Below are 16,759 nucleotides of genomic sequence, written 5' to 3' on the forward strand. Positions count from 1 at the left end.
ATGAATTATTTGGCCAGGAAGTGAAGAGATCTAGAATCAAATTCACATCCCAGAGAGTATCATATTTCGGCCTTGGGGGTCTCTTTAGACGAATGCTCTTCATTACCCTACAAACAATCACATTTTTACCGATTGACTTGCCGTTAATAGGGACATGACCAGCAGAGATCGCCAATCTATAACAGTTGATTGATCTATAACTCAGTCCCTTGTCGAAGAGTTCAGCGAGGAAATTCACTATATCAACGATAGGTGCTTGAGTGGGATCCAAATCCCTCTCCATGCACCAACGAAGCCAGCATTTCCAGATATTGTTGTATCTGTAGTGAGTTCCCGGTGCCCATGACTCTCTGAGGAGATTAGAAGCTGATGACGAAAGTCCTGAGACTTCGTTAGATCGCCTGACACTCTCCAGGCAAGAAGGTTCAAACTCCCTGATAGGGTCATTAGGTGAGGATCTCCGTTTACATCCGTAAGGAGATCTTTCAGGGAAGGTATCAGAAATGGAATTTCGAAGGTCAGTTCCAGAACAGTGGGGAACCACGCCTGTGTTGGCCAGAAGGGAGTTATTAAGACTAGAGAGCATTGGTCTTGCCTCACTTTTTGCAGGACTCTCTGTATCATTGCGAATGGGGGAAAGGCATAAGCATTGATCCCTGACCAGGTTTGTAGAAATGCGTTCACTTCCTGTGCGCCGGGATCCGGCATCCAGCTGAAGTAACGCTCTAGTTGAAAGGTGAGACGGCTCGCAAATAGGTCTATCTCGAATGGACCCCAATGTTATGTTATGTTATGTTAATAACTTTTATTCGGCGCACAGCTGCCCCAGCGAAGGGGCGTCCTGGCGCCTGTCCAAATGCCACAACACAACAGATCAGAGCCGGAAAGAGAAGAGATCAATTGCCAGAAGCGAACAGGTGGGTTTTAATAGCGCGCCTGAAAAGAGTAAGACTATCCAGGGCACGGATGTGTACAGGGAGAGAATTCCATAGGTCAGCTGCCAGGACACGAAAGGAGCGCCCTCCCATCCTACTCAGTCTGAACCTAGGCTTAATCGCCAGATGGTGAGATTCAGACCTAAGGGACCGTGTGGGCAAATACGAAGCAATGAGGCCCGCAAGGGCAGGAGGGGAGGAAAGCTTCAGAATCTTAAATGTCAGACAGAGAGCCTTAAATTTGATTCTCTGTCTGACCGGAAGCCAATGAAGGGAGGTCAAAACAGTGGAAACAGAGCACCGTCTCGGGAGGCCCACGATGGCACGCGCAGCAGCATTCTGCACAATCTGAAGCCTAGAAGCCTCAGCCTGGTTCACTCCAAGTAGCAAGGCGCTCCCATAGTCCAATCGCGACAAGATGGAAGCCTGAACCACCAGTTGCCGCGTGGGGGGGTCGAAGAACTTAAGGACAGGTCTCAGTCCTCGCAGAATACCAAAACAGGTAGCTGCTACCTTCTTCGTATGGCTGGCAAAAGAAAGATGGGAATCCAGCCAAACCCCCAGATTTTTAACTTCGACCGCTGGAGTGGGAGAAACCCCCAGTTCGGGAGGCCACCACTGGTCTCCCCAAAGTTCCGTCTGCCTCCCTAAGATCAGGACCTCGTTTTTTTTAGCGTTAAGCTGTAAGCAGTTGCAACGCATCCACTCAGCCACAGCTATAAGTCCAGCTCGAAATCTGGGCGCATTCACCTCAGGGTCCCCGCTAAGTGTTACCGCCAGCTGCGTGTCGTCGGCGTACGATGTCATGGTAAGGCCACATTCCCTGACGACAGCAGCCAGCGGTTTCACATATAGATTAAACAGTGTAGGACTTAAGGCGGAGCCCTGGGGAACTCCCAGACCGAGAGGATGGAACGAGGACTGGCCCGGTGGAATGGCCACTTTAAAACACCGGTCCGAAAGGAAGGAGCGGAACCACTCAAGAGCTTTCCCGCCGATACCCACTTCCTCCAAGCGCCGCAATAAGATGTCATGAGACACCGTGTCAAATGCGGCGCTCAGGTCTAACAGCAGGAGCGCCGCTGTCTGCCCCGCATCAAGCACTGACCGCAAGTGCTCGGTCATGAAGAGCAGGGCCGTTTCAGTGCTGTGTTGAGTGCGGAACCCATTTTGACTCTCGTCAAGAATGTTATTACGAGAGAGATGGGTAGACAGAATGGTGTTCACGTGTGCCTCAGTGACCTTTGCGGTCCAAGGCAGGAGGGAGATGGGCCGGTAGTTTTCCGGGAGCAAGGGGTCAAGATTAGGTTTCTTCAAAATAGGGCTGACCACAGCTTGCTTCCAGGATGGAGGAACCACGCCCTCAGTAAGGGAAAGATTGATGAGATCCAGGATGGGCTCACGACACAGCGGCGGAAGAAGAGTAAAGAACTCCGGCTTCAATGGGTCTAAGGGAGAGCCAGATTTAATTTTGAGGCTTAGAGTGTCAAATACCTCAACAGACATAGCCGGCAAGGAGGACAAGGTCTCCACAACCAAAGTCTTCGCAGTACTCGGAGCTTCCGCGGGGACGGAAGATGTAAAACCTCGGTAGATTGCCTGCACCTTCTCCACGAAGAAGGATGCCAGGCTCTCACAGTGTGAATCCGTGCAAATTTCTATCGAGGTGGTCCGTTTCCCCATTAGATCCTTAAGTACCTTGAAGATAAGCTTGGAAGGATTGGAACTATTGGAGAACTCAGTTGCATAATAAGCTGCCCGAGTTTGACAGATGGCTCTGTGATAGTTTTTGAGCTGGGCAAAGTACAGTGATTTTAACATGGGGTCAAAGGACTTCCTCCAGACCCTCTCAGCTTGCCGGCACGTTCTTTTAAGCTCGGCAAGGTTCTCATTGTACCAAGGACTGCGGGTCTTAGCATGACATTTAGACCAGCGCAGAGGTATGAGAGAGTCGAGGGCCGTGAGAACCCAGTTACAGAACTGTTCATAGCCCTGTTCCACATTCTGCAGTTTGCCTAAGGGCTGTGCCTCCAGTATCCCAACAAACTCCTCCAACTTGAGTTTCCGCCAGCTACGCTTGAGGATCTGTTCATCCACAGGTTTCAATAAGAATTTAGTGAGTCGAAGACAGCGACGTTCAGTTTCCAATCGCTGTAGTCGGAAAGGAATCTGGAATTCCAATCGGCAGAAACGTTCGACTTCCCTGGGTAGTATTCCGCTCTGAGGGCAATTTTGTGTTCTAAACAGAACATCCAGAGTTTCCTTGCTAGGTTCGAAAGGTCGGCAGACTTCGTACCTCCCAACCGATTGATGTAGGCCACTGCCGAAACATTGTCCATTTTCAGAACAACCGATCTCCCTTGAATTGAGTGCTTGAAACTCACAAGGGCGTATAGGCCAGCAGTAAGTTCTAGGAAATTGATATGGTGAGATGACTCCTCCTGAGACCAAACACCACTTGTATTCTGGTCTAGGAAACAAGCACCCCAACCATGAAGGGAAGCGTCTGATTCCAGCACAAAATCCGGTTCTGACCCGAAAATTGCTTTCCCATTCCAAGCTTCCAGGTTTTCTAACCACAAGTTCAGTTCTGTTTTGGCCTCCAAATCTAGGGTGATTCGGTCTTCGTACCAAAGACCGGACCTCAACGCCCTTCCTTTTATCCTTTGCAAGGCCCGGTAATTCAGAGGGCCTGGGAAGATCGCCTGAATGGAAGAAGATAAGAGACCTAGAAGTCTTGCCAGTTCCCTTAAAGGGATTTCCTCCTGTATTAAAACATGACGAATCTCTTTCTTGATCTTCGAGATTTTTGAAGGAGGTAAAAGGAGAAGGCCCTTGGAAGTATTCAGAGTGAAACCCAAAAACTCCAGAGATTTGGAGGGGGTTAGAATAGACTTCTCTTTGTTGACAATAAAGCCTAGACTTTCCAACAGATTCAAAACCGTTTCCAGGTCTATACGAATCTGAGTCAGGTCTTGGGACATTATCAAAATGTCGTCGAGGTAAATAATAAGCCGAACGCCTCGTTCTCTTAGGAAGGAAGCTACTGCTCTCATTACCTTGGTAAAACACCAAGGGGCGGACGAAAGCCCGAAGGGGAGAGCCTTGAATTGATAAAGATGATTTGTATTTCTGCCATCGGGATAGTGAAGTAGGCGTCCTTCAAATCTAGTTTTACTAACCAGTTTTCTTTTTGAAGAAGGTCTCTTAGGAGATGTATTCCTTCCATTTTGAAGTGCCTGTAAACCAGAAATTTGTTGAGGCCCTTCAAATTTATAACCGGTCTCCAACCTTTTCCTTTTTTCTCCACAAGGAACAAAGAGCTTACGAAGGTTAGAGAATCCAAAGGAACTTCTATTATCGCTCCTTTCTCGAGCATAGAGTAGATCTCTTCCTCTACTATCTTCTCTTTTTCTATTGAAATAGGAATATCCCTCGGTAAAGAAATTTGAATCGGACTTTGAACGAAATCTATCATAAAGCCTGTCACTGTGGACAGGACCCAAGGGTCTTGTGTTATTTCCTCCCATTTTTTTGAAAAAAGACTGAGTCTCCCTCCCACCTTCGGAGGGATTGAAGCGGAAAGTAAAAGATTGGAACTTACTTTGAGGATTTGATGAGAATGCAGCTTGTGATCTTGCGCCTCTGGCTCTGTTTCCTCTTCCACGGTAGAAGCCGTTGTTATAATTATTTTGCTGTCCACCTCTTCCGTAAGGACGTGATCGCTGATAGGGCCTCTGGTTAAACCTCCCGGAAGAAAGGCCCCTTCTAAAAACATTATTGCTGAATACTCTCTTTATATTCTTTTGTGCCTTATCAAGTGCAGTAAAAGTTGAGACGTACTTTCCCAAAGATCTTATAAGCTCTTCACCAAAGAGCAGGCCTTTTGGGTTCGAGGATGGCTCCTTCTCAGCCATATCTGTAAGTTTAGGGTCTAGTTTAAAAAGGATGAGCCTACGCCTTTCAGCGTTAATGCTGGAATTGGCATTACCTAGGAGAATGAGGGCTCTTTGACTCCAACCTCTTATTAGATCTGTATCAAGCTGGGTACCTTTAAGGTAACACTCCTCAGCGGAGTCAAGAATTCTGCTAAGTGGACCAACCACATCCAGTAGGCGATCTTGGCACCCTTTAAAGGCTTTTTCAAGAGATTTAGGGGGGAGAACATCTCCTCTCCCAAGGGATTTAGAATACTATCCTTGGATGTAGAGGAGGGTTCGTCCTCCTGACCAAAAATTCCAACATCCCCATCATCCAAGTCCAGAACATATTCGTCTCGATCTATATCATCATCATCATCTGAGCCCTCCTGGTAGTCTTGAGCACTTTGTGGCAATGAGCCGCTAGGGGCATCCAAGGTATTTGGGCCACAAGTGGCACCCGATTTGATGTGTGTCATAAAAGACATCTCTATTATTTGAGGTGTAAAGACCTTCCAAAAATTTTGTGGTGCTAGGACCACCAACAATATCAGAGGTGCTAGGACCTCCCGTTCTCACATGGGTCTCGGTAGCGGTGTTGTTACTTTTTTTGGTACCTTTTGCTCCCACTTTCTCACCTTTTATAAGGGGCAAATTGGGCAAAGGTCTCCCTTAAACAGGATTTCATTTCCTTCTGGATCATAGTCCGAAAATCCTCTTTACTAAAATTAGGGATTGTAGCACTGTTTCCTTCTGAATCTGAGTCAGATACATTTTCCATCTTGTCCTTATATATTATTTATTTATTTATTTATTTAATATTTTTTGGTAATAAAATGCTATTCGCCCCTACTTGTATTCTGTACTCCCCACTGTTAATATAGGGGCTAAAACAAGGGGCTGAATATAATTAAGGGAGTCTTAAAGGAAGAGAGTAAGCATAGGCATAAAATATTGAAGTGCCTATAGCCCTCGGTTTATAAAATTTTAGCGCCCAGTGACTCAGTGAATAACTAGAGAGAAAGCTGAAACCGCGATGCTCCGATGCCTCCAAACAGCTGATTACCAACTGTCGGGCGAGTGAGGAAAGTCCCTAGGCGAGACACTCACGAAGCGTGAGACTCGCCAGGGAACTTTCCTCTAAAGCGCGTCATGTGCGTCTTGTCTGTTACCCTCGGCCGAGGTAGAGAAGGCTCCACAATATTCGCTAAGCAAGTGGAAGGCTCCACGTTATTTGCTAAGCGGTAAGAGCATTGGGCATGGCAGCGCTTCGTTTGTTAGAGGCAGCGCCTTAAGACTACGCCATGCATGTGCTACAAAGCGGAGGATTCCTCGGGCTCTCTGCGGGCCTTTCAGTTACATTGCGAGCTGCGCGTGGCTCATTGCAGGCGCGTGGCACAGTGCTGGTCTAACGTTCTACAAACATTTTGCGAAAAAAACAACAGTGTTTAATGCGGGTAATAACCCCCTGTGGGGTTATATGCACCTTAATCTAAACGATCTAAATCTCCCAGAACCATTCCCCCTTCAGCGAGCGAGTGACACGATCGCAGGGGAAAGGGTATCTCGTTAAAAGGAGTATAAAGCGACATAACTAAAGCTTTGAAAGGGAAAAGAGATAAAGGAGGAGAAGGATCTCCATAAATTGCAGATCCGGGGAGGAGGGAGGGTAGGAAGTGGGGTAAGGCCATAGAAAGATAATCAGAAAAGAATTCAAAAGCAGTATGATGTGAGAATTAACTCACCTTTAAGTTAAACCTCCCCAGAAAATAATGTCTATAACAAGGTTAAAAGACAATAATCTTAAAATAAGAGAGGATGAAGTGAGCTACTTATCTGTTTGGAGCCGCATTTAAAAGAGGCTGTTGGTTGCTATGTGTAATGTCTTACCTTTTCTCAGTGTTCTTAATGGAACCTTTGTATTGTGATGCGACTGGCTTGGATCTGCAATTAAAAGTCATTGCATAATGTAGCCTCCGTCTTGTAATGAAATTTAAGCAGGGAAGCCCGTTGAAAAATGTTTAATTTAGTCAGCTGAATGCGGGTAAAATGTGCGATTGCTTTAGAAGTTCTTCTGAAAAATATTCTTTATGGAAACGTGCACAGAACAGATCGGTATACACAACACTTTGTAAAATTTCAGAGAACCCTAATAAATGTCGCGTTGTAAACTCTCACTGTTCTTAGTGCAGTTATAATTGAAATGCAACAAGATATGCGCGCTCCTGTTCACCACAACGATCAGGAAAGAAGTAATGCTGTAGAAAGCGGCTGCAGAGAGCATAAAAAATAAGGTTACGATTTTGGCCTCCAACCCCAAACTCTCATCCTTGTATGCTGAAGCTTTGGCGGTGTCTTCACCGTTAATCAGCTCATGCTGACATCTGCAAACTCTTGCCGTGTCCACAGGAATGCAAAGAGATTTGCGCATGTGCAATGAGTGCTCAGGGAGTAGAGAGGGAGGGTGCCACGCAGCTCAGGCTTGGCAGATTGCAGTCAGTACCAATCCTCATTCACTTTACAATGTATGTATCAGCCATGTCTGAAAGGAAACCTTTTCAGCAGGATACCTTAGACTCTAAAACATTAGGATATAACAAGCCAAACTTACATTTCCCAGTTTCTTCAACGGATTTCAGCTATTTTCATGCTTTCGAAAATATGCACTTTTTTTTTCAATTGTAAAATGTTAACAATATAACATATTATAATATTACTTTATACAGGGATAATGACATGTCACTCTTGACAAATGGATGATTGTAGTGTTTAACTTGTATGAATGCTGGAGTATCTCTCGGCCCTAGGATTGAGTGGGTGGAAGGGGGGTGAGGCAACAGAAGATGGAGGACTGAGGGATTGAAAAAATGAGCCCTTGTGTGGAGTGCTCAAACACAAATAAAAAAGTAGCACCTAAAACAGGAGAAGTGGATGGACAAAAGTACTTGGTCCATGCTCTTGGGGAGGGCTAAACACAAGAGGAGGCATGACACATGCACGCCATGGACATATGGTGACAAAGGATATGAGAGTGACAATAGAGCAAGCAAATGTAAGCCTATGGGCGGGCTAAAGCCCACGGATTGAAAACAACGTGTCTCTTTGAGACAGTGTATGCGCTGTCTAGCTGAGACCTAACTAGGGCTTATCAGGCCAAGGACCTGCATGGGGCATCGGGTCTACCCAATCTTGATTTGCTATAACCTAGTTCCTGAAAGACCAAGGACTCAGCCAGGGCTCACAACAGGTGTTCTTCAGGAACCTTAGAAGGTGATGGCTGACTTTCGGAATGGTACACCCTCTTCTGGAGAAAGAGGGACAATGAGACTCAAAGTAAACAGGAGATTTCCACATTTTTCTTGCAGAAGTGAATAAACAGCGGCTGCTAAACTCACTGACGTGGAATAAGGATTCAAACACATGACTTCAGGTGTTTCAAATCGGCCAAATCGAACATTTGCTCACCTGGGAGTTCTAGAATGGTTGGCTTGGGTTGAGGGTTGGAGGCTGACCAGACTTGTGATGAAGAGCGAATTTAGGCAGAAGGCAGCGAGTTGCAAAAGGAAAACCAGCATTACTTTTCTTGCTCATATGCAGGGCTCTGGATATATGGAGTCTTTTTCAATAGCATCATTGTCATCAGTCTCTATCAGATCTGGTTTTCGGCATCTTTAAAGACACCCTATGAGTCGAAGGGCTCCTGAAGCACTAGCTGTGTGGAAGAAAGGACCGAGCTTCCATGAGAGAGAAGTGCCACACAAAAGATAACTGCTGGATAGCCTTATCCATAAAAGACTGTAGGCAGGCATTATATTCTTCAGTGGTGTGACTCCGCTGCGCTTTCTGAGGCAGAAGGGAGGGATGATGACCCCATCATGCCTATTCAGAGCATAATAGTTCAGGTAGTTTAGGTAGAATTAGAGGTTAGAAAGGCCAGTAATAAACCCAGTATTGGTACGATTGTAAATAATATATATAGTTGTTGAAAAGTCAAAGCTGAAATGAAGGGAATGTGAGCTATTGGCAAGGCAGCAAAGTTAATGTTTCCAGACAACATCAATTTTGACAGGCTTGCTGAAAATCCATTTAACTGATCTTTTTTCACCCTAAAGGTGTCAGTGGAGAAACTGCCCCAATCTGATCAGAGGAGAGTGGGACAAAGTAACCGCTGCTGTGCAAGGGGGTTACTATAGATATGAAAGATGTTTGATAAAGAGGATGAAGTAAACCATCCTAATGGGTGATAGCCCAAACCAAGATGGCCACTGCTTACTGAGTTTCACCACTTGCCCTGGAAGAGACTATCGTCAAGGCGGGAACATAAAAAATGGTAGACCACATTAAGGAGTAGGATTTACTTGGGCGCTCCCTCACTGGCCCTTGGATACTCAAGAAATGCGGAAAGAAAGGTGTATGCATAGAATGGTAATGAGACAAAAAGTGCTAATGGGAGTATAGTAGGGGTTCTTCCAGAGAAGATGTGTACTAGATAGACTGCCCTTGACAGAGGGAGGTCTTTGAGGAGCAAAGATATCTGCTCGAACATAGGAGAAAGGTTAAAAGCTAAACAAGAAGGGTCAAAGCAAGGGGATATTCTAAAGAATACGTACACAACAATAAAAAGAAAGGGCTTTGAGCATTGTATCTATATGTACTTCAAATGATTCCTTTGGGTTAAGTTTGCACAATACAAAATTAGGCAAATAAATAAAGGATTCAGTGAGTGAATAAAAATTAAGAGGATACAGCAACGCCAGGGTAAGGCATAGACACACAAATAGGTTTAATCTTTGCTCTTAGCTCCCTATCTCTACCAATAAACTTGGAACAGGTTTTCAAGAGGTGTCATAAAGTCGTTTTTCTTTATTGCTGGGATGAAAGTAATAAAAGGAATATGTACACAACGCCTTGTCTTTGTTGTGTCTGATGCAGGTGGGAAAGAGTTCATTACGTGAGCAGAGGTGTCTGAGGTCTTGGTTGAGGGTTTGGCATTGTGCAGGCAGTCCCAAAAGTGTGCTGCTGTCTAGTCTAGTCTTGAAAGAGAAAATACCCAGGGTGTAAAGAGGAAGTTAATTGAAAGTTAAAAGGTAGCAATAGGCTTGATTCTCTGAAGAAGTGAGAACTGGTAAGGCGATGCTGAGACCGGTTTACTAATGTAAAGTTTGAAATTAATGAAACAGTTGAGTGTGACATACGATTTTAACTGAAGAGGAACGAGGGGGAGTGTTGCCAAGAGCAGCCATACAAGAAATCCATGAAGCATCACGGGACTCAAGGGAGTAAAGAGAGATGAACACACTCTCTGTATTAGAGTGATTACGCTTCTCGATGTGAAAGGACCTCCAGGTGAAGGCTATGGCCTTTCAACCTTTGTGAGGCATAATTCAGTGGAGAGTGACAGCCAGGTGTAATCCTTAGTTACTCCCTTGGACTGTGTGGTATGTCAATCAAATTATAGCCAATCCTGCACAGGACAGCGGTAAGTCAACAACCACAACAGGAATAGCACAGGACTAGAGACAAGTCATATTTGTGTCTGGTTTTTTGAATATAAAGGTGGGAGCATGAGTCCCACAAGTTGTTCAACAAGACTGTTCAGGAGCGCAGTTAAACTGGATCACCAAGACTTTAGGTTGCTTGAACCAGGACAAGGCACCAATGTCTGCCAGTCTCCTTGCTGGGTGAGGGGCCATCACCCAGGACTTCAAAACTAATCAAAACATCAAAACCAATTACCCTGCATCTAGAGCACCAGCCTTCTGCCTGCCAACACCAGGGGATCCTCTGAGGAAGAGGTGGAGGAGAGGGCCTGGATGGAGCGAGGCCCTGTGAGGATCCTTTCATGTTGATCCTGGGAAGTCGATCCCGGGGAGCTAAGTGTGAGATGGCTGGTCTAGTCGGGACCCATGAACAATTGGTGGTACCAGTGTGCTGAATACTAACACAGGACCTTTTTAGCTATTAAATAATTGGGAGGTGGGATTATAATGCGGAATCTTCAGTTAGACAATCCACTAGAAAAAGCATTGCTGAAGGTAAGTTGCACTTTCTTGTAATGGATACTTTTAACTGCAGATGCCTCACCTTAGGATAGATACCAAAGCAGTTCCACACCCCACCACCATAACGTGGAGGTGAAATCAGACCAGAAAGTCTTGCAGGACTGAGCGGTCGAAATATCCTTCCATCCGGACTTGGCTTTCAAGGCAAACATGTTTTGTGAATGTATGGACTGATGCCTATGTTGCAGCCTAGCAAATGTCAAGGACAGGTACTCCGCATGCCAATGCAGTGGTAGCAGCCTTGGCTCTGGTCGAACGGGCTTTCAGATCTTCCAGACCCTGCATCTTGGCCAGTGTAGCAGATTGTAATGCAGAGGACAATCCTCAACTCAGTCCTGTTTAGTACAGTCTTTTTTTTCTGTGCCCCCAAATAACCCTGCAACAATGTAATTGTTGACTCGATGGTCCTTGCTCTGAAAAATGTCAAAACTTAAAGCCCTCTTGGTGTCCGATCGATGGAGTCTCTCCTTTTCTTTCAAGGGGTGAAGGAGATTAAAGAACGCTGTTAGAGTAATGGATTGTCCAATGTAGAAAGGAGTCACGACTTTTGGCAAGAATGCTGCCCGAGTCCTCAGCACCAGCTTTTCAGCAATAAAGGGGGTGTAGGGCAGTTGCACTAAAAATGTATGAAGTACACTTACGCGAGGAGCTGATGTAATCGCAGTGAGGAAGGCAGTCCAGATATACATCAGCTCAAGGGGCTCACATATGAAGCCACAGATAAAACAAACAAAAAGGATGTTTAACAGCTTTGCACACACCACACTAGGCCACAAATTTGTCGCAATGTTCAGCATTAATGGATTTTGTGGAAGGTAACCTGGTGGTAAGGATGGCATCCACTACTTCAGGTGTGAGATCAAAAGCTGGCAGTTGCTGCTGCTCAGTCTCCAGGCATGTAGGTGTAGATTGCGCAGATTCGTTGCCCTGTTGTTGAGACAGGAGGTCCTTGCAAAGTGGTAGCCTGATCAGAGGACGGATGCTCTGGTCATACCAGACTTCTGCTTTTTTACTTCACTCACTGCAACATCACGGATTGACTAACAACCAAACCCTGATGAAGCCCTCATGAACAAAACACATTGGATGGGCTGATGTGCAATTGTTCTAATAAATAAACTTCAATAAAGTGGATTGAAACTGACCTACACGACTCCTGAGAAAGTTTAATTGGACATTAACAATGAACATATGTGGATATAGAATTGCATGGAATTTGTCGTAATGCTGTGAATTGAGCTAAACTGATTAAATAATTGTATGCTCCTTTTAATTTGTGTTTGTTAGTATTGGATTGTTTTGTGACTGCAGTACAGAGGGGTCATGGAAAGGTGAGCATAGATAAAATATACTGTAACTCAATTTTACACAAAATTTTACACAAGCACAAACTACTCCACCTTTAAATATATACATAAAGCTTATGTTACCCCAAAACTGGTTGCAAAAATGGATCCAACTAGGCCTGACAACTGCCAGAAGTGTGCGGCTGAGCACGCTGACGACTTTCATCTGGCATGGAATTGCCCCCCTGACCTTGCATTCTGGGAGACTGTCTTTAAGCATCTGGCATTAATGGTGGAATCGGAGCTGACCCCCCTCCCCACTGCTTGCACTGCTGGGATAAGTCCGTCCTCCAGCGGCTGGGATGCTGCGCTTTACTGGTATTGCCCTGCTACTAGCCAAGAGGCAGATCTCTTTACACTGACACCTTCGGGTAAAGTCCGCGCTATATAAAAATGCATAAATAAATGAATAAATACATACATAAATAAATTGGGGGGTGCCTGCGCCACAGTCAGTGAAGGCCTGGATTAGGGCTCTCATGTACTGCAAGACTACTAGCAACAATTATGCAACACTGCTGTCCCTAGTTTCTCTATCCCAAGAACATTTCGCAGCCGCTCCGCTCCTATTTGCTACTCCTCCCTGAACTCACTGACTGATACAAATAGATGTGTTGTTAGCTAGCCAGCTATAAAGAATAAAACTGCATGTACCTATCCTTGTATGAATCTGCATTGTTATGTGATTGTTGATATTGTATTCGTCATTGCCATATCATATGCTAATGTCTACTTAACATACTATGTACTGCTTTTGTCATGGCAATCATTTTTTGAAAAAAGTATCCTTAATATTTCGTATGTGTGCAAAACGTCACGTAATACCTGTGTATGTGCTTGAATGACTTGTCTAACCTACAAACCACACAATGGATGAGTTTCCGAGAGGCCTCTTCAAAACATTCCTTTTTGTGTTCTCAGCACAGTGCTTAAAAAAAGTATTGCAACCAATGAAGCTAAAAGGCTAGAGGAGCCGAAGGAGAGAAAGAAACCAGGGCCAAAACCAGGCTGGAAAAATAAGTTCAAGCCTGAAAGGTGCGTAAAGATTGAGGAATGCATGGCAGGCATATAGAAACTGTTTTGAAAATGCACCATGAGAGGTTACCTTTGCTGAGTGAGTCTTATCACTGTGGTATTTTTGTTACTTTTCAGAGAAGAGCTGCCTACCATTTATAAGTGTCCTTACCAGGGATGTACTGCAGTATATAGAGGGGCAGATGGCATGAAGGTAGAGTATAGAAAGCATGATTGATTTTTTTATATCTGGTCTCCTATTACTCACGTTAAGTGCAAAGGCAAGTATATAAGATGCTTAAAGGTCTGTGTACAGTTAAGGGTTACACATTTTCCTTGATGAAGCTTTTTTATTTATCTGCGTTGATTGCTGTAAACATTGGTCAACTTCTTAGGCCCCAAGATTTATAGGTGCTACTACTGAATTGAATGATAATTAGAAACAACAAGGGCAACCCTGATTTAAGAATTATGTGTATTTTATCATCTCTTCCTCGCTTCTCTTTTTTTGTCCTGCAAGAGAGGTTCCTCTAATGCTAAGGCCCTTATTAAAAGTGGCCCTAATTCCCTGGAGCATTAACTCTGGGGGTGATACTACCACCTGGGATAGTAGCCTGGTGATTCTGGACCCAGTTACTCTATTAAACTGTTGCAAGGCAGGGGCTGCGGGCATTAGCACAAACTAGGCCCCACTCTAACCCTGCAGTATTCCAGGGAGAGCATACAGTGCTCAACCCTGGCCTGCAAATGTTCCCTTGACCCATTGCCACCCTTGGACCTCCCACTGACATTTTCAGGAGATTTGCCCCTGGAATTGGAGAACAAACACTGAAAAGAAATCTCATATTCATGAGTCCTTGAGTTATTCTTCATTCCAGGGACAGATCTTGTATTTGCATTTTTGTTTTGCAAGGGCTATTGACTGGGATGTGAGATTCCTCACCAAAATTCATCAAGCATAATGAGGACCAATGATTCTTTTCAGTTTCTAATTTCAAGCTGGTCTTTTCTTCAGTAAACCTATTTGCACTTTTCTATTTCTTCCTTTTGTAAAAATGCTAAAGGATATGTTTTTTCCTGTATTTATGGCTTTTCTTTTCATAACTGTGTTTAATGTGGAAAAATGAGGAGCAAAGAAGACTTGAAATTGCTGCTCTCCCTGTCTGAAAATCATGATATTAAAACTGCATGATTGTGAGATCGCATCTATTGCAGCTTAAAAGCATGAAGAAAGTAGGCTGCTCAAAGGCAGAATCAGACTTCTATATCTTTGTACTACTTCAAGTAGGGGCTGTGCTGAAGCCTAGAAGCAAGTGAGTAAAGTAATTATCAACCCCTTGTGAAAACATGGATTGATTTCTCTGCCTGTCATCTTTCGTGTTCAGAGATACCCTCGGAAGACCAACATAGTCTAACTTTTTCTATTGTACATGGAGTCCTTCTTGCATACCAAGAAACTCTTGCTTTTTGGGCTGGAGAATATGAAAAGATGTGTATATGCATATGTATATGTATATATATATATCTGGATGGAATTACACCAAATTTGGCAGAAAGCTAGCTTTTAGTTTTGCAGATTGTGCTTTTTGTTTTTTGGTGTAAATCAGTTCAATAGTTGTTGAGAAATGTAAGGAAATCCAAATTTGTATATCTACGACCTCAAATAATTTGGAAACCAGGACAATCTTGTGCTGAGATCTGCTGAACTCTGATTGGCTACCAACACATCAACCAGAAAGTGTTGGCAGCCGGCACAAACAAAATGCAAGAAACAGAAAAGGGGGCAGGTTAAGAATACCCTAACCCCCTAGCCTTGGTTGTGGGGTCCCAGAGGGACTCCACCAGGGCAAATAAACATTTTTTAGAAAAAGGTTTTTGCCACAAAATCCTGACAAATTCCAAATTTGCAGCAAAAAAACAAATGCTGGTTTTGATAAAGGTCCCCAGTAAGACCAGGTCCTGGTGGCATTTTATTTTTAAAAAAATAGAGGGGGGCACACAGGGGACCCCCTCCTGAAGCTCACTGGGCTTTATTTCAAATAATGAAGGGAGGGCCACCTGGACCCCTCTCCTGGGATTTCTAGTAGCCCTGCGGACCACCACCGCCCGGGGCTTTCCTATAAATATTGAGGTAGGGAGGGGGGGGGGGCACGCAGACCACCCCTCCTGGGCTTACAGATGCCCGTGGCCCACCACCTCCCCAGGTAAAAAAAATAAGTAAATTGTGGGGGGCCACATGGACCCCCTGGGCCACCACCTCCCCAGGGCCAAAATAATATTTTAAAGTGGGTCCACCTCCTGAGCCATATATGGCCCGAGGAACCACCACCTCCCCGAGGCAAGCCTGTCAACACAGAAGGAGAGGGCCATGCGGCCCCCTCCTGGAGCCGCAAATGGCCCTGGGGACCACCACCTGCTATGTCCCCGGGGTGCCCCACCACACAGACATAGCTGTTTCCTCTGACTTGGCGCTCCCGTCAAGTCAGAGCAAACACGAAATCCGATCCCAGCAAACGAGAGCTGTAAAACCGCACCCACTTGCAGAGAGCAGAGTTTTGGGCTGTTTCCGTGGGCAGGGACACAGACAAAAGAATTGCTCTCACACACAGGGAACTGTATGTTTAGCAGCTCCCTGTGTGTTAGAGCAATGCCGGCTCCCTCAGGAGGCCGGTAGCTCTTAGCGACCGCAGGGGCATGCAGGCTCCTCCCGCAGAACCCCAACGGTGCTGACTGGGTGCCCTGGGTGGGTTCCAGGACACCCAGAATTTGAAGTCCGGGCTCCGAAGATGGGGTCCCCAGGGCAGTTTTGGCCCTGATGCTCATTGCACAAAAAGTAACCTCAACAGTAAGCATCTACACACATAAACATAGCAGTGACTCCATTGAAGCTCCACTTTTCAAAGGACATATGATCCTAACTCCTGGGCTTGGTGAAGGCATAGCCAGTGTGTTTCCTCTGCAATTCCATAGTATATTGAAAAACGATCTTAAATCCTGCATTGAGGTGACTGCATTGTTGATCTATTGGAGCGCAATCTGTATGTGCCCATGATGAGTGGGCTGTTTCGTGGCCTCTCCTGGTGAGAGCAGAGTCCATGGTTCTTCCTTTAAATTGCTAGGAGTATGCAAATGTGAAAGTCACTTGGATGCTTCCCCATTTGGCCCTGCCCACCTTAGTAGTATCCAAAGGTCTTCCTGCCAGGATGATGGTCGACTTAACAAGCGCCCCCCCCCTCTGCGTGTTTCCCACTGATTTAGGTGAAGAGTTCTTGATACAGAGGAATATGAGGACATCTCCACTAAGCAAAGAAGCACTTATTTCCTATAGTTAAGAGGAAGGACCCTTGTTTGATGGAGATTTATCTCTTTGAATTCTCGTTGTCTTCTCTATATGAGGATTCATGTTATCATATTTTTCTGTATAAAGACACACTTAAAACAATCACATTGCCAAAACGCACACCACTGATAGCATTTCCTCG

The 16,759-nt window shown here is 45.0% G+C and overlaps 1 protein-coding gene across 5 annotated transcripts in view; it reads left to right on the forward strand.

Moving 5' to 3' along the window:
• The window catches only part of ZNF276 (zinc finger protein 276), a 300,147-nt gene that overhangs the window by 199,964 nt on the left and 83,424 nt on the right, over window positions 1-16,759 (forward strand). For all 5 annotated transcript variants that reach the window (XM_078668236.1, XM_078668239.1, XM_078668237.1 and 2 more), the window contains 2 exons: window positions 13,185-13,298; window positions 13,416-13,491. In XM_078668236.1, the coding sequence (XP_078524362.1) occupies window positions 13,185-13,298; window positions 13,416-13,491 (190 nt within the window). The remainder of the gene's footprint in view (window positions 1-13,184; window positions 13,299-13,415; window positions 13,492-16,759) is intronic.

Source organism: Lissotriton helveticus, chromosome 12 (assembly GCF_964261635.1).
Source record: "Lissotriton helveticus chromosome 12, aLisHel1.1, whole genome shotgun sequence".
NCBI lineage: Eukaryota > Metazoa > Chordata > Amphibia > Caudata > Salamandridae > Lissotriton > Lissotriton helveticus.